Source organism: Boleophthalmus pectinirostris, unplaced genomic scaffold (assembly GCF_026225935.1).
Source record: "Boleophthalmus pectinirostris isolate CB_2022bp ecotype Guang Dong unplaced genomic scaffold, ASM2622593v1 HiC_scaffold_13, whole genome shotgun sequence".
In the NCBI taxonomy this organism is placed as follows: Eukaryota; Metazoa; Chordata; class Actinopteri; order Gobiiformes; family Gobiidae; genus Boleophthalmus; species Boleophthalmus pectinirostris.
The window spans coordinates 1,148,138-1,166,865 of record NW_026571036.1 but is presented as its reverse complement, the minus strand read 5'-3'; the positions used below and the strand labels follow the sequence as shown (position 1 = coordinate 1,166,865).

General features: G+C 42.7%; 1 protein-coding gene and 1 long non-coding RNA gene across 9 annotated transcripts in view; both read right to left on the bottom strand.

Annotated features, from left to right (window-relative positions):
* LOC129407613 (uncharacterized) overlaps positions 1-18,728 on the bottom strand; it is a 35,283-nt gene extending 16,555 nt beyond the window's left edge. The window contains exons 1-6 of one of the 8 annotated variants that reach the window (XM_055149160.1): positions 18,294-18,721; positions 16,854-17,144; positions 16,311-16,580; positions 13,241-13,279; positions 12,975-13,061; positions 11,298-11,403 (exon numbers count right to left, since the gene is read on the bottom strand). In XM_055149160.1, coding sequence (XP_055005135.1) covers positions 11,330-11,403; positions 12,975-13,061; positions 13,241-13,279; positions 16,311-16,580; positions 16,854-17,144; positions 18,294-18,438 — 906 coding nt within the window. In that variant the 5' untranslated portion in view covers positions 18,439-18,721 and the 3' untranslated portion in view covers positions 11,298-11,329. The other 7 variants (XM_055149157.1, XM_055149156.1, XM_055149154.1 and 4 more) reach the window with 7 other exon arrangements.
* Positions 7,388-8,932, bottom strand: LOC129407624 (uncharacterized). The gene is made up of 4 exons (XR_008631635.1): positions 8,868-8,932; positions 8,723-8,785; positions 7,707-7,778; positions 7,388-7,628 (listed from the first exon to the last, which is right to left on the bottom strand). It is a non-coding gene; the product is annotated as an uncharacterized LOC129407624 (long non-coding RNA).

Here is an 18,728-nt window from a genome sequence, read left to right as displayed (position 1 = left end):
TACTACTGCTACTACTACTACTACTACTACGCTACTACTACTACTACTACTACTGCTACTACTACTACTACTACTACTGCTACTACTACTACTACTACTACTACTACTACTACTACTACTACTACTACTACTACTACTACTACTACTACTACTACTACTACTACTAGTACTACTAGTCTTTCAATTTATCAAATACATTTCCCACAAAAAGTGACACTTATATTAGTTTTTTTCTTCATTACACATTTTTTGTCTGTTGTGACTGAAAATACGTGAGTTGGAAAACAGATTTGAGTTTTACTTCACTGAGTTTTGGGTCAATAATAATAATGATCAGGTTCAACATTTGTTCTTTTATGTTTTGTATATTTAGTGAGAAAAGTAGAACGTGAACAGTCGGGAAATCAGTGTGAGAGGACGACGTCATCACTCACTGGACCCGTGTTTACATCACGGTTGCTATGGTGACGGTGCTGGAGTTACCTCTGTGTGTGTCATGGTCCACTGTGGTTTTTTCATCTGAAAACAGAAAATGTCGATTAGAATCGTGCATCAAATGTGAATGTCCAGTTTTCTCACCTGGAGGTCGAGGGGACGAAGGATGAAGGATCTTTGTCGGGTGAATTCTGTTTAACTTGACATTTCAGAGTTTGATAAAACTCAGACGGAGGAGACGGATCATTAAAGGAGACAGACAAATCACACCCAGAGTCAGACTGAGAGATCTTCAGATCTTTATGATCTGTGGTCACTGGTTTATTGTTGTTGAACCATTTTGAAATCATGTGGACATCCTCCAGGTGAAGCCACAGAGCAGGTGAACGTCACTGTGTCATTTTCCACTCGCTGAGACACTGAGGACAAAACACAGAAACAAATGTTTGAATTTTTAATGGGACCAAAAACAAAACAAAAAACTAAAGTCAAAACCTTCTGCAGCATAAAAAACTGAAATCAACATGTTGGAGCCTAAACCCAGTTTGGACATTTTTTTCATGACTGAGATAATTAATCTTATTTAGTTTGATTTAATATTTACTTAAAATGTTGGATTTTTGGTTATTTTCGGTCGTTCTTTGTGGGTAACAGGATTATTTTTTGTTATTATTTGTTTGTTTATTTGTTTATTTTGTTGATTATTTGCTAAAAAAAAAAAAATTGATCTATTTAACATTTTTCTTTCAATGAATTATTGTTAATGTGAATCATAAGTTAAATACTTAAGTCATGTTTATTTTTTTATTTTGTGTCTGTGGCTCCTGATTTAAGGCGAGTGCAGGTGCATGATGGGACAGGAGCCTCCTGTCACCTGCAGATTAAAGTTCCATTTTTCTATGTTTTTATGTCTCCCAATTTTGTGAAATCTTCAGTAAAGAGATTTAACTGCACTTGAGTCGTTCTCTTCTTGGTGGAACAAGATGCACAAAGAATCAACTCTGACTTCACAAATGTTTGTTACAAAACACAAGAACCAGAAACTGGACCTGAACAGAACCACGACTGTCAGAGCAGCTGAGAGCAAAAGAACTACTGTCCATTTTAAAACATCTGTTTTACTATTTATTAATTGTTCTGTTCAAATCAAATCTCAATCAATCTGAAAAACGATGACAACTCTTAAAACAGATTAAAAATATTAAAAACACTCACAGGAGGCGACATACAGGAGAATATAGCTGGTTTCTTTCCCGTTCTGTTTACACTTGTATGTTCCCCTCTGATCCTTTGTGACTCTTGGCAGGTGCAGGGAGCAGTCTGACAGGAGCGTCCCTGCACCTTCTCCTGTCGTCTGTCCTCGTCTGATCAGATCTGTGGTGGTGCTTGTGATGTCTTTTTGGTAGATCCAGTCTGTGAACTCACACTGAGTTTGAGGAGAAACTTTTCCACACGACAAAACAGCGTCTTCTTCTTCTTTCACCGTCTGATCCATGATCTCTACGTTTGACACTGAAAAACAACACTGGGTTTAGTTAAACTTGTGGAACATGAGAGTGAAATGCATTTGTGCGTTGGCTCCGCCCTCCAGCTCAGTGTTTGTTGTTGTTTCCATGGAGACGAGCAGGTGTTGGACCCTCCTCTAGAAATGTTCCACACTGCAGCTTTAAGTTTAATCTCAGTATAAAAAGATGAAAACATCTTTCCACAAGTCCACAGGAGCCAAATACTGCAGTAAAGTTACTTCAAAATAATATTACTCAAGTACAAAGTAGTGATCCAAGAAAATACTCAAGTAAGAGTAAAATGTATTTAGTAAAAGTAGCACAAGTAAAAGAAACTTCAAGAGTCTGAAAACAACGACTGATGTAACTGAACAAAACTTCAAATACGACACAAAGTGAGAAACACTTCAGTTTGTCACTTTAGACTCACTCACAGAGAAGAGGAAGCACAACTTTACTCCAGTAAAAGTACTCTTACTCTGTACTGTGTAAGTACTGTTACTTCAATCAAAACATTAAGGAAATGTCCCTCTGTCCTTCACACTGTCCCAGAGCAGCAGACAGGGACTCACCTGACAGGAGCAGCAGACAGGGACTCACCTGGCAGGAGCAGCAGACAGGGACTCACCTGACAGGAGCAGCAGACAGGGACTCACCTGGCAGGAGCAGGAGTAGCAGGGACACCAGGCGGGTGGTGGATCTGAACATTTCTGCTCAAACTCAGAGTGTAAAAAAGTGAACCTCTGTGTGAACCGTCGTCTCCTTTTATTTGTTTCTTACTTCCTGTTTTTGGTCCCGTCTCGTTTTTCTGTTTTCATCAAAGTGCAGAAACTCTGAAACTCTGAAACTCTGAAACTCTGAAACTCTGAAACTCTGAAACTGTCTCCATCCACACGACACGATAAAACCACCAGATAAACTTTTCTGCTCAGAATCTAAAGGGACGACACTGGACGTTTGAGTCAGACTGAGACGTTTGTGTGGAGGCTGTGGATCTTCTGAGTCACTTCCTCTGATCTTTACACATAAAACTGACACAGAATCTGATTTAGAAACATTCTCCGTCCGTCCAAATCAGTTGATCTGCACACGTGTCCCAGAGACGAGACAAACACCAGCCAATCAGAGACGACTTTACTGACAACAAGTGAGACGCTGATTCATTCTAAAGTTAAACACACAAACACTGGACACGACCTCATTTATTTAAAATTATTTATTTATTTAGAATTTGGTGTTTTGGTTCAAGACGATTGTCCAATCAGAAAGCAGCGCTGAAAAACTAAATCCTGTTGGTTTAGACTTAAAATGTCTCTGATCTGAACGTTCTCTAAACTCCAGCACCTGCACTGGTCCTGACTCAGTGCTAGTTCAGCCTCTGCAGCTCAGTGCAGCTGTTTTCAGGTCAGAACAGAGTCAGTGTCTGTGTCGGTTCCTGCACCAGTTCCACTGGGAACCAAAGTTCTCACAGTGAACGAGCCGAGTTTAAAGTGTTTAAGTGAAACATGATGCTTCAGTGACAGAGGATTTACCTCCAAATAAAAACTCTGGAGACTCTGAGGTGTTTGTTGGAGCTTTTTAAGAGCTCACGGCTCCTTTGACCGTCCAGTGTCTGAATATTTGAACAGCACAACACAGTTTGGGCTTGAGATTTGAACACAGATAAAACTGCAGTTGTAATGTTCCACAGAGTCACTGTGTATTTTAAGAAAAGAGAATTAGAGTTTGAGAAACAATCTGAGTGGTGAAACATGTCTGTGACTGAGTATAGATTTTTATATCACTTTAACAGCTTCACACTTCAAGCGTCGCCCTTGAGCCGACCACACACTTCCCCTTTAATCCTGTCACGTATTTCACGGCCAAAAGAATCGTCTGTAAAATGTAATTCATCAAAAAATCATTTCACAAGTTCAGAGAAATCTCCAGGTCCACACACGACGTCAACACGAACCAAAGCTGCAGGAACCTCCACTCCTCATCAAACTTTTAAGACCAGAATTCACATTTTGTTCTGTTGGATCTTCAGAAGGTTCCAAGTCGAGCTTCAAAATGTAAAAAGAAGAAATGGGAGTGAGACAAGAAACACATTTGAGTAAATAATTTATTACATCAATTAAGACCAGAGCCTTTAAAAGAACAAAACTTTGTAAAAATGTGGATTCAGTGTGATTTTCTGTCAGGTCTCCACACGGTCACGACCTCCTGATGACAAAAACAAAAAAGTTTTCTGTCTTTAAACGCGGTCGGATTGTTGAGCTGCATGAGCCTCTCGCAGCTGCAGCTCGACGCACAAACACAGTCATTTTAAACTTCTGAAAAGATCCTGAGGGTCATGAGAAAAAAGTCAAGTGTTAGACCCAAAAAACTGTCACAGCCCTGAGCCGGAGGATCCAGTCGGCCGTCGGTCGACACACGGGTCGATCCTCGGCCCAAATGAAGCTGGTCACTGGTGCCGACTGCAGAACCATCACCAGACGACATCTGCCAGAGAAGAGTTTAAGAACTAAAAACGTCTTCAAAGATCTCGACTCCTTCAACGACTCAGAATGACCCGTCTGGAGTTTGTACAAGACCAAACATGAGACACTGAAATGTGGAAGAAAGATTTATTGTCTGATGAGAAAAAATGTGACCTGAACACTAGACCTGTGACGATAACAGATTTAACTGGACGATTAATTGACCAAGAATTTATTGTGATAAACGAGAATATTGACATTTTGAGACCAATTTCAACTCATATAAAGACCATGGAATAAAAATGCAAATACACCATTTCAAAGATCAATAAACTTGACTTTCTAAAGAACATTTAACACAGGAACTGTAAGACAAACAAAAACAACAGAAAGAAAATAAATAAAACAGACGTGTGAACAGAAGAACAGCCTCATGTGTCTGATTTACAGCGAGGACTTGTTCACAAAAATACACTTGAATAAACCAATGTTGAACCAAACACAACCAAAACTATAAATAAACGGATTATTAAGTCTCTCTAACAAAATGTTAGTCACTGACTTCCGCTGGAATATTGTGTCTTGTCTCTTGCTGCTGTGGCCTCGTCATTTTGGTCTTGAAGTTTTTGTATGAACTCGTGACACATGATCCTGTTTGGTTCGGAGTCGTGTCTGGTGTCGTGTCGGTGTTTTGTGGGATTTCAGTGGATTTCGAGCTCTTTCGGGGCTGGTTGTGTGGATCGGGTTTGGGTTTACGTCGGCTGCTCGGGTTTGAGACATTTCCTCATGTCACCAGATCCCAGTGTGGATCGGGCGATGACCGGAAGTCCGAGATTCTTGACGCGTCTATAGCGACAGCGTTAACTCGTTATGAAATTAACAACTGACATTTCAAATAAACTAACAAACTAAACACACATTCACACTCAATATAAACAACACTCACCCTGCATGAACGCACACGGCACATTTACACACACATAAAAAGACACAGGCAACTCGGGACCAGCACGAGGCTCCTCTACTTTTGGGACCCGAGTGTACCGGAACTACAGACAGGTGCATTATGGGTACCGTAGTCCCAGACATATGGGACTTTTAACACCAGCACTAAATGCACAGTTTTATCTGCAGACTGAACAAATCGGACAATAAAATAATAAAGTGACTCACAAATGTGAGACTCAGAGCAACAAGTTCAGTCCAACGTGAAGAGACTCTGGTACATCTGTCTTTAAAAACATCAAGATTTTTTGTTGTTCTGTTTTGTCACTGTCCTTGTCGGTTTTAAAAATGGACCATGATGATGAATTGATGATGATGTTGATGATGTTGATGATGTTGATGTTGATGTTGATGATGTTGATGATGTTGATGATGTTGATGATGTTGATGATGTTTGATGATGTTGATGATGTTGATGATGTTGATGTTGATGATGATGTTGATGATGTTGATGATGTTTGATGTTGATGTTGATGATGTTGATGATGTTGATGTTGATGATGTTGATGATGTTGATGTTGATGTTGATGATGTTGATGTTGATGTTGATGATGTTGATGTTGATGATGTTGATGTGATGTTGATGATGTTGATGATGATGATGATGTTGATGATGTTGATGATGTTGATGTTGATGATGTTGATGATGTTGATGATGTTGATGATGTTGATGTTGATGATTGATGATGTTGATGATGTTGATGTTGATGATGTTGATGTTGATGCTGATGATGTGATGATGTTGATGATGTTGATGATGTTGATGATGTTGATGTTGATGTTGATGATGATTTGATGATTGTTGATGATGTTGATGTGATGATGTTGATGATGATGTTGATGATGATGATGATGTTGATGATGTTGATGATGTTGATGATGATGATGATGTTGATGATGTTGATGTTGATGTTGATGATGTTGATGATGATTGATGTTGATGATGTTGATGTTGATGATGTTGATGATGTTGATGATGTTGATGATGTTGATGTTGATGATGTTGATGATGTTGATGTTGATGATGTTGATGTTGATGATGTTGATGTTGATGTTGATGATGTTTGATGTGATGTTGATGTTGATGTTGATGATGTTGATGATGTTGATGATGTTGATGATGTTGATGTTGATGATGTTGATGTTGATGATGTGATGATGTTGATGATGTTGATGTTGATGATGTTGATGATGTTGATGATGTTGATGTTGATGTTGATGATGATGTTGATGTTGATGTTGATGTTGATGTTGATGTTGATGATGTTGATGATGATGTTGATGTTGATGTTGATGATGTTGATGATGTTGATGATGTTGATGTTGATGATTGATGATGTTGATGTTGATGTTGATGATGTTGATGATGTTGATGATGTTGATGATGATGATGATGATGTTGATGATGTTGATGCTGATGATGTTTGATGTTGATGATGTTGATGATGATGTTGATGATGTTGATGTTGATGATGATGATGTTGATGATGTTGATGTTGATGTTGATGATGTTGATGATGTTGATGATGATGATGATGTTGATGTGATGATGTGATGATGATGTTGATGATGTTGATGCTGATGATGTTGATGATGTTGATGTGATGATGTTGATGATGTTGATGTTGATGATGTTGATGTTGATGTTGATGATGATGTTGATGTTGATGTTGATGTTGATGTTTGATGATGATGTTGATGTTGATGTTGATGATGTTGATGTTGATGATGTTGATGATGTTGATGATGTTGATGATGTTGATGATGTTGATGTTGATGATGATGATGTTGATGATGTTGATGATGATGATGTTGATGATGTTGATGATGTTGATGATGTTGATGTTGATGTTGATGTTGATGATGATGTTGATGATGTTGATGATGTTGATGTTGATGTTGATGATGTTGATGATGTTGATGATGTTGATGATGTTGATGATGTTGATGTTGATGATGTTGATGATGTTGATGTGATGATGTTGATGATGTTGATGATGATGATGTTGATGTTGATGATGTTGATGATGTTGATGTTGATGTTGATGATGTTGATGATGTTGATGATGTTGATGTCCTCCGGGTTCTTTAAACTCGCTCAGTGTCATTTTGCACGAGGTTTGTTTTGTTTGACGGAGGCGTACAGGACGTTTGGGTCACACTCTGGAGAAAAGGCCCTCACGGAGCTGTAGGTCACGTCGTCGTTTCTGCTCTCGCGACTCTGAAACAAAAACAAAAGCTGAGCCCGCGCCGCCTCCTCAGACACCAGGTCGTGGGTTAGATTCTCCTCCAGCCTCACCTCACGTCTCTTCTTTTTCTTGACGTTATTGAAATCAGCGGTGACATAAGTGACGGCGTCTTCAGGTTTTTGCTACAAGAGAAAAAAATGAAGAAACATCCAGATCAGTTTGAGACGCTCTGAAAACCAGAAAAATACCAAATGGATTTTAACACATTTTCAGGGTCCGTTTACGACTCGTTCGTTCGAAAATATTTTTTTCGATTTAGTGTCAAACAAAAAACAGATTTCGACCTTTATTTCCAATCCGTGTGTCATTCGTTCAGTCGTTTTTCAAAATAAAACCAAAAATAAGAAAAGGAAAAAACTATTTAAAACAATTTTCTTCATTTGTTTGTCTCCAAAACCAAAATGAAAAAAAAAAAAAAAAAACAGATAAAGATTCAATTCTTCAGTTTTCGGTTTTGTGTTTAAATGGATAATGGACTCAACCAGGACTAAACCGGTTTCAGTCCTGGTCTGGTCCTGGTGTGGTCCCAATTTCAGTTCTGGTCTGGTTCTGGTCTGGTCCCGGACCTGGTTCAGTCCTGGTTCAGTCCATTATCCATTTTTTCCCCCATTTTTCATTTAAACACCAAATCAAAAACTGAAAAAAAAACGAATCATTATCTGTTTTTTCATTTTGGTTTTGGAGACAAATGCAAGAGGATTTTCGAGCTCTGAAGCCTCCGAGTCTCGTCAGTGGAGGGAAAGTGAGGTTAGAGAGTTTATTCATATTTGAGGGGATCGCTGTGTTCAGGATAAGTTGGAGGCGTCTTATCAGAACCGGGCGGTTTCTGAAATGATCTGATGAAAAGAAATGTCCGAGCGCAACTACAGACGGTCCTGACTCCAACGTCAACGAAAAAATAAAGAGCCAACGAGAAAATATAAGGAGGATAAAGACTCAAACAAAGGAAGCGGCCATGGACGTGTGACCTGGACATTTTCCCAACAACTGGACCGGATTTTTATGAGACGAGCCCAGAGTTTAGGCGACTTTGCTGCGTGTGACGTCGGGCGGGCGGGACACTCACCGAGCTGCAGGTCTCTGGGTTCCTCACGGCGCTGTAGGTCACGTCCTCGTCCTCGACCCTGAACTGCAACGACAAAAAAAACACCAGAATCACTCCACGTTTCTGGAACAATCCACCTTTTTCTATTGAGCCTGATGAAACTCACGCGAGGGTTCGAGTCCTTCTGTTTGAACTGGACTGAGGCGTAAGCCACGTCAGGGTCACGGACGACATCTGCAGGAGAAAAGACAAAGGTCAGGGTCAGTCTGCAGGAGAAAAGGACAAAGGACAGGGTCAGTCTGCAGGGAGAAAGAGACAAGGACAAAGGTCAGGGTCAGTCTGCAGGAGAAAAGACAAAGGACAAAAGGGTCAGTCTCAGGTGGACAAAGGTCAGGGTCTCTGCAGGAGAAAAGACAAAGGTCAGGGTCAGTCTGCAGGAGAAAAGACAAAGGACAAAAGGTCAGGGTCAGTCTGCAGGAGGAGAAAGAGACAAAGGTCAGGGTCAGTCTGCAGGACAAAGAAAGACAAAGGACAAAGGTCAGGGTCAGTCTGCAGGAGAAAGAGACAAAGGACAAAAGGGTCAGTCTAAGACAAAGGTCAGGGTCAGTCTGCAAAGGAAAAGGTCAAAGGACAAAGGTCAGGGTCAGTCTGCAGGAGAAAAGACAAAGGACAAAGGTCAGGGTCAGTCTAAGACAAAGGTCAGGGTCAGTCTGCAGGAGAAAAGACAAAGGACAAAGGTCAGGGTCAGTCTGCAGGAGAAAGGACAAAGGACAAAGGTCAGGGTCAGTCTGCAGGAGAAGAGACAAAGGACAAAGGTCAGGGTCAGTCTGCAGGAGAAGAGAAAGGTGCGTCCGTCGTCTTTTCCGACATCCCTTTATTGTGTAATATCTGAATTTCAGTTTTATCTGCAAATCTGCTTTTTGAGGAGACCAAACTCTTGCAGTTTCTGTTTCTCTAAAATGACTCTGTTCTGTCCAAAACAAGTTTTTCCCCTAAACTGAGCGACCCCCCCGGGCTCCAAGAACACATCTGGACTGTTTAGGTTTTTGCTCTGTTAAAGTAAAATGTTTAAGTTTAGTGGGACTGCCCATATCCCAAAGAGGCTTTAAATAAGAGAAGGTTGTTGTGTCCTGGGTTAGGGTTGGGCTTCCAAGTCCGTGAGTGAAGAACCCAGTGGACGTCTGTCAATGGCTACTGAACTCTGTGCTAAAAAATGGAAGTGTACACTGCAGAGTATCGTGTTGGATCATGTCATCACATCTCCACACCCGCGGGGCAACTCAAGGAGACTCAAAGGAAATAGGACAATTACGACGTGTCTCCATTCACACCTGCCGGTTTTCTGATATTGTTGTTAGTATCGTTATTCCGACACGTCTCTTGTTTTTGATAGTTGTGACTAAGAAATCCTCCCGAGTTTACAGAGAACATTTTGTATGTGGAGCGACAACAAAACAAAACCCCGATCCCTCGTTCAACCTCGGTTATGAATTTAAAAAATCAACGCCAAAGTGAAAGTCTCCAACTGTTCACCAAGAAACACCTTCCACTGCAAAGACCAAGACGTGATGTTTGTGTAAAACCACAAGAACAAGAAAGTGCAGCTCAGTCTGTTTGTCTTCTGCTCCTCTACATTAACAAACAGGATTTTGTTTTGTCGTGGCTCCACATACAAAATGTTCTCTGTAAACTCGGGATGATTTCTTACAGACAAATGTTTCCTTTTTGGTTCTTCCTGTGGATCAATCCTGCCCATCACCTTCACCTTTCACTATTTTTCAACGAAACAGTTTGAACATCTGATTCACTTTTGCATTTATGAAGTTCACAAACACATTTCTCGAGTCGTTTTCCGCTCACACAATTACGATGTCCGAATCCCAAAACTAAAATATGACAATATCAGAACCAGAAACAAAAGTGAAATGGTTCAAAAGACTTGAAAAGATCGACTTTGACAACAGACACGTCCCACTGGGAAAACAAACATGGAGGTTTGATCATCACTTTTTCAGTTTGGATTGTGTGATGACCTGAAGTCTGAGATTCTTGATGCATGTTTAAGTGTTGTACTTCATAAAAAACTCTCACATTAACATTATTCATGTTGGAAAAGAGGAATGTTTGAACAATAATAAAGTGTCACTGTGGAAAGTCCCTGTGCTCGATGTTCACCACAGTTTTACAAAAGTCAAGTCACAGTTTAAGAAGAAAAATAAATAAAAATAAAACAGTCAAATAGAGGAAGTCACGCTGAGTTTAAAACAGGATCCCACAGTTTATGTCATCACAGGAAATCCAGAATCTAAAACACTCAGATACTTTACTTTTCTGACATTTAAACCTTCATTTCTAAAGAAAACTTTTCTTTTATTCTGCGTCACACCAAGAACTTCAACGTCTGGAGTCAAATCTGAAATCTAAACATGTTCAACTCTGAGAAAACCAAGAAAAGGCAGAAGGTTTTAAAACTGAGGTTTGATTTGTTTTTTTCTTAAATGCTGCACCTGTTTTGTTTTTCAAAAAGCATTTTCAGCATCAACATGCACCTGTCACACACCTGCACACATGCACCTGTCACTGCACCTGTCACATGCACCTGTCACACGCACCTGTCACATGCACCTGTCACACGCACCTGTCACATTCAATAAAAATGTGATCTGTTTTACTCACAGTGTCTCCGTCTGTGACTCCGCCTCCTGAAAAACAAAAACACCAGGTCCAGTTACAGGTCGGATCTGTGGAGAGGCGAGCTCCACTCACAGTAAGAAGCAGCAAGATATTTTGGAAATATTTCTCAAAACAAATCTGACACCAATATTAAAGCATTGTAATGTCCGATAATCAGGAAGTTTGTGTTAGCATGCTAGTTGTGGTTAACATGACTGTGACAATAATCAGGACCCAAACTCTAACTGCAAACTGAGTTTTAATGACTCTGTGTTGCTCGAGGTCAGGGGTCAGCTGCCTGCGGCTCCAGAGCCACATGTGGCTCTTTCATCTTTCTGTTGTGGCTCCTGTGACTTTGGAAAAGAAATAATGAGAATTTAATCACGATGTGTTTTTATTTGAATTAGTTTGATTTTAAATGTAATTCTACATTTGTAGATGATGTTAAACTTTCATCCATTCATCCTGTGGGACCTGAGGTCTTCAAAGTCCAGTCCAGAGACATCGTCCCTCCAGGAGGACAACATCAGAACAGACGTCCTCCCCTCAGACGCTCCTCTCCACGTGGAGGAGCAGCGGCTCTACTCCGAGCTCCAACCTCTGTCTCTAAGGGAGACGCCCGGACGCCCTGCGGAGGAAACTCATCTGTGTCTCTTGTGTCGTGGATCTGGTCCTTCGGGTCATGACCAGAGGTGAGGGGAGGAACATGATGATAAATCCAGAGCTTTGTCTTTGGGCTCAGCTCTCAAGTGGAAGAGTTCAAGTATAATTCTAATCTTGTAATATTAAACTAAAACATTTTAAATCGTTTTGTCGCTCAAACTCTGCGTCAGATCCGTCGATGTGCGACAGCGACACAGATCTGCAGCCGGACTCACCGACTCCTGCAGCAGCAACAACTTTTACTCAACTTTTACTCCTGGTACATGAATGATCCAAGATGATCCAAGAACTTTGCACATTTATACACTTTGTGAAGTGAAATAGTCTTTTTTAAATCCAGGTTGAAGACTGACTGCAGCACACAAGTGTGACGGACACAGAAGCAGATGTGGTTTTGGTTCACTGCAGGTGGAGAATTTAAGTTTGGATTTTTATTTCCTACGAAGAGAAAACAAATAGTCACTGAGTGTTTCATTTGAATAAAGCCTCAACCGTTTTCTTATTCGGAGTTTGAAATGTTTTTGTTACGTGCAGAAATAAAATTCTGTTTTCTCTGTAACAGTTTGGTTGATTTCATAATGAAACACTCGAGTCTTTTACACGGAGCCACAGGGAAATAAACCACCTGCAGTTTTCTCCTCGTTTTAGACTCAAAAGGTTTTGTGGTGTTTTTCTTTTCTGTCTTTAAGGTTTCTGACCCCTGATCTAGAGCGACCAGCGTCCCCTTTGACCCCGGACAGTCCCAGTTTTGACCTCGTGTCCTCTGTCCCCGCTCATTTATCCAGTTTTATACCAGAAACGTCTCTGTTTTTGACCAGTGTGATCCCAGCAACAGTAAAAAGGACGTTTGTTTGGCCAAAACACAGAAAAACTCTTGAAAACGACCATAAGCTTCTTCTTCCGTCGTGATTTTGTGCTTTTCCTGCGTTTGTCTCACCTGAGAGTTTCCTCCACAGAACGAGAGCCACACAGATGAGCAGAAGAGCCACACACACGACCACGGGGACGACGACCGACACCAGCACTGCACAGGAACCAAAAACTAGGGATTATTTTAAAGATCTGAGCAAACAACGCTTGAGAATCTGCAGTGTTTAGTACAGCGAGTGAAGGGTGAAGGAGAGTTAGTCTGGTCCTGGACTTTCACTTGTGTTGAAATATCAGTGGAAAAAGTTGGAGCAGCAGTAGCAGAAGTAGAAGTACCAGGTCTTGAGGTTGTGGGAGGTTCAGTAGTTTTCTCATCTAAGTAGAAATAAAAGAAATAAAACACTGAAATTACTGACGTGAGCGAGACGTGAGGAGGACAGAAAATATGTCTGTAATAATAAAATAACATTAGTGTTCAGAAACGCCGTGGGATTTTTAAAAAGCAGCTGTTTTGGATTTTGTTTGGCTCTCAGACTCAGGACGACCAGATTTTCAAAATAAAAAACTGGGATACTCTCGGTTTGGGATGAAAACTGTGAAACGATTTGTGCAGAATGAAGGAAAACTGTTCTGCACTCGACTCGTTCAAGCTCAAATCTGCAGCTTCAGCTCAGGTTCAAGTTCAGGTTCAGGTTCAGTTCAGGTTCAGCTTCAGGTGGATCCGTGCACCGTGTGGACGGAAACAGACACACGAGACCAAACAAACTCACCTTTTGACTTTGAAACTACGACTCAAAAATCTGGAGTCACAGTCCAGACGGTTTGTGGACTGGACTCTACAGTCTGGGAATTCTGGTCGTTGTGAAAAAAATCTCTGCAAAGTGAATTAGAGTCAATGGAGCCAAATCACACTCGTGTTCACTTCCTGTTTTAAACGTGGCGACTAAAGGGCTGAACATGTCCACACCTCCACACCTCCTCCACACCTCCACACCTCCTCCACACCTCCTCCACACCTCCACACCTCACACCTCCACACCTCCACACCTCCACACCTCCTCACACCTCCTCCACACCTCCACACCTCACACCTCCACACCTCCTCCACACCTCCTCCACCTCCTCCACACCTCCTCCACACCTCCACACTCCTCCACACCTCCTCCACACCTCCACACCTCCTCCACACCTCCTCCACACCTCCACACCTCCACACCTCCACACCTCCACACCTCCTCCACACCTCCTCCACACCTCCACACCTCCTCCACACCTCCTCCACACCTCCTCCACACCTCCTCCACACCTCCACACCTCCACACCTCCACACCTCCTCCACACCTCCTCCACACCTCCACACCTCCACACCTCCTCCACACCTCCACACCTCCACACCTCCACACCTCCACACTCCTCCACACCTCCACACCCTCCACCTCACACCTCCTCCACACCTCTCCACACCTCCACACCTCCACACCTCCACACCTCCACACCTCCTCCACACCTCCTCCACACCTCCTCCACACCTCCACACCTCCACACCTCCACACCTCCTCCACACCTCCACACCTCCACACCTCCACACCTCCACACCCTCCTCCACACCTCCCCACACCTCCTCCACACCTCCTCCACACCTCCACACCTCCTCCACACCTCCTCCACACCTCCTCCACCTCCTCCACACTCCTCCACACCTCCCACCTCCTCCACACCTCCACACCTCCTCCACACCTCCACACTCCTCCACACCTCCTCCACACCTCCTCCACACCTCCTCCACACCTCCTCCTCCACACCTCCTCCACACCTCCACCCTCCTCCACACCTCCACACCTCCTCCACACCTCCTCCACACCTCCTCCACCTCCTCCACACCTCCACACCTCCTCCACTCCTCCCACACCTCCTCCTCCACACCTCCTCCACCTCCTCCACACCTCCACCTCCTCCACACCTCCACCTCCTCCACACCTCCTCCACACCTCCACACCTCCTCCACACCTCCACACCTCCACACCTCCTCCACACCTCCTCCACACCTCTCCTCACACTCCACACTCCTCCACACCTCCTCCACACCTCCACACCTCCTCCACACCTCCACACCTCCACACCTCCACACCTCCACACCTCCACACCTCCTCCACACCTCCTCCACACCTCCTCCACACCTCCTCCACACCTCCTCCACACCTCCCTCCCACACCTCTCCACACCTCCTCCACACCTCCTCCACACCTCCACCCTCCACACCTCCACACCTCCACACCTCCTCCACACCTCCTCCACACCTCCTCCACACCTCCACACCTCCTCCAACACCTCCTCCACACCTCCTCCACACCTCCTCCACACCTCCTCCACACCTCCACACCCTCCTCCACACCTCCACACCTCCTCCACACCTCCACACCTCCTCCACACCTCCCACACCACACCTCCACACCTCCACACCTCCTCCACACCTCCTCCACACCTCCTCACACCACACCTCCACACCTCCTCCACACCTCCACACCTCCTCCACACTCCTCCACACCTCCTCCACACCTCCCACACCTCCTCCACACCTCCACACCTCCTCCACACCTCCTCCACACACCTCCACACCTCCTCCACACCTCCACACCTCCTCCACACCTCCTCCACACCTCCTCCACCACACCTCCACACCTCCTCCACACTCCTCCACACCTCCTCCACACCTCCACACCTCCACACCTCCACACTCCACACCTCCTCCACACCTCCTCCACCTCCCACCTCCACACCTCCTCCACACCTCCTCCACACCCTCCTCCACACCTCCACACCTCCTCCACACCTCCTCCACACCTCCTCCACACCTCCACACCTCCTCCACACCTCCTCCACACCTCCTCCACACCTCCTCCACACCTCCTCCACACACCTCCACACCTCCTCCACACCTCCCACCTCCTCCACACCTCCACACCTCCTCCACACCTCCTCCACACCTCCTCCACACCTCCACACCTCCTCCACACCTCCTCCACACCTCCACACCTCCTCCACACCTCCTCCACACCTCCTCCACACCTCCACACCTCCTCCACCTCCACACCTCCACACCTCCACACCTCCACACCTCCACACCTCCACACCTCCTCCACACCTCCTCCACGTCTCGGCTCTAACCACGAGTGTAAAGTCATGAAGTACAGACTCAACAAATAATACAGACAAATAACAGGAACAAGATAAAACACATGAGACACGATAAGGAACTATAAAAGTCTCTTCTGCTCTAGTTCTCTCTCATCTGGAGATGACCAGGCCCTGTCTGCACCTGTCTGCACCTGTCTGCACCTGTCAGTGTGACTCAGCACCTGTCAGACTGGTGTCAGTGTGAATGTGCTGATCTGGGATCTGTTCTCACCTGGAGGTCGAGGGACGAAGGTGAAGATCTGTGTCGGGTAATTCTGTTTAACTTCACATTTCAGAGTTTGATAAAACTCAGACGGAGGAGACGGATCATTAAAGGAGACAGACAAATCACACCAAGAGTCAGAGCGAGAGATCTTCAGATCTTTATGATCTGTGGTCACTTCTTCATTGTTGTTGAACCATTTGAAATCATGTTGGCATTTTCCAGGTGAAGCCACAGAGCAGTTGAACGTCACTCTGTCATTTTCCACTCGCTGAGACACTGAGGACAAAACACAGAAACAAATGTGATTTTAACAAAAAACACAAAACAAAAAATTGGAATCTAAACCTTCTGCAGCATAAAAACTGAAATAAACATGAACCAGAAACTGGACCTGAACAGAACCACGACTGTCAGAGCAGCTGAGAGCAAAAGAACTACTGTCCATTTAAAACATCTGTTTTACTATTTATTATTATTGTTCTGTTCAAATCAAATATCAAATCTTGATGACAACTCTTAAAACAGATTAAAAATATTAAAAACACTCACAGGAGGCGACATACAGGAGAATATGGTGCTTTTCTTTCTCGTTCTGTTTACACTTGTATGTTCCCCTCTGATCCTTTGTGACTCTTGGCAGGTGCAGGGAGCAGTCTGACAGGAGCGTCCCTGCACCTTCTCCTGTCGTCTGTCCTCGTCTGAACAGATCTGTGGTGGTTCTGAAGTCTTTTCTGTAGATCCAGTCTGTGGATTCACACTGAGTTCGAGTCTCTTCTCCACACGACAAAATGACGTCTTCTTCTTCTTTCACCGTCTGATCCATGAACTCTGCGTTTGACACTGAAAAACAACACTGGGTTTAGTGTAAAAGATCTGAAATCAGAATTGTCACATCAGATAAAACTGTGAGATTTCAGTAAAACTAAACTGAGCCAGTGTCCTGACAGGTGCAGATGACAGGTGCATATGACAGGTGCATATGACAGGTGTTCATGTTTCTCTAATTCAGTACTGGTTTGGAGAGTCCCACTGGTCAATATTTTTATATATAGTTTTATGTTTACTAGTACTAGTAGGTCTCTGTATTTATCGAGTGTTAAAAACCCGGGACATGATCAAATTGTTAAAATGTAAATAGATTTAAAATAAATTATATTACTGAAAATGATGAAAAACACAAACTGATCTAAAAATAAACAACAGGACTTTTTTTTTCTTAAAGTTTTGAAGAATTTCCCTGATACAGCTTTAACTCTCAACTCTGAAACCAATTTTTAAACTAAAACACTAAAGAAACTGAATAAAACTTAAGCATGTTGGTGCTTTCCCTCTTTTCATTTAAGTTTTAATTTTAACTTTGTATGCCAAAGCAAAAAAAACCCCAAAAAAACAAAATCACACTAACAACATTTATCTATCTTTCATATATTTACTGTCCAGATGCATTTTGAATTATTATTAATGAATCGACCAAAGCTCATTTCCTTTTTTATGCAACTAAGCAAATAGTTTTATTTGTGAAGTAAATAATACAAATAAAACTGTAAAATAAATGCAGATGTTTGAATGAAAAGTTTCATGTTACAACAAATCACACTTTTGTTCAAAACGACGTTTTAACGTTTTACCAAGAGACACTGATGAAATAAACTTTTATTTAAGACATTAAAAGTTCTTTTGTGAAAATACTTTTATATGTTCAGGCCAAAACTTTTAAAATGATGTTAAGGACTTTTTATCAGTTTTTATAATTTGTGCAAACAGAAGTTTTCACTGATTCTACATGTGACTCGAGTCACTGAACGACATTTAAAACTTTAAACCTGGAATTTTCTTTTTCCAAATGTGTCCAAATGTAAAACTACAGTGAAATAAAACAAAAACATTTCAACTGTTCAAATCTTTTTACATTAAGAACTAGAAAAGTTTTGGCTTCTGAACACAAATATACAAACGACACGTCACAGACACACACACCTGCACATGCACCTGACAGCGGCAGGAGGAGCAGACAGGGACTCACCTGACAGCGGCAGGAGGAGCAGGAGCAGCAGACGAGTCCTGGACGTGACCATCTCTGCTCCTTTTCTCTGTTCACAAACTCAAACTGTTTCTCAAGTCTTAAAAGAAACATCCACTTCCCTCAAATCACTTCCTCAAAAACGATAAAAACATCAGAATATTTGCAGAAAACAGCTGCTGCTCCTCACCAACTCGCACACTCACTGTTTTTACCACAAACTCTACTTTTCTGCTCTAAGGTAAAAGTCGTCTTAATAATCATCTTAATCATCATAATAATCATCATGAAGTTCTTTGGAAACATTTAAATATAGAAAAAAGGAAGTGACTGAAAGTTTAAATGCAGCTGCTCCTTTCTGCACATTTTTATCAATCGATCCTTTTTAAGTTTCCATTTCTCAT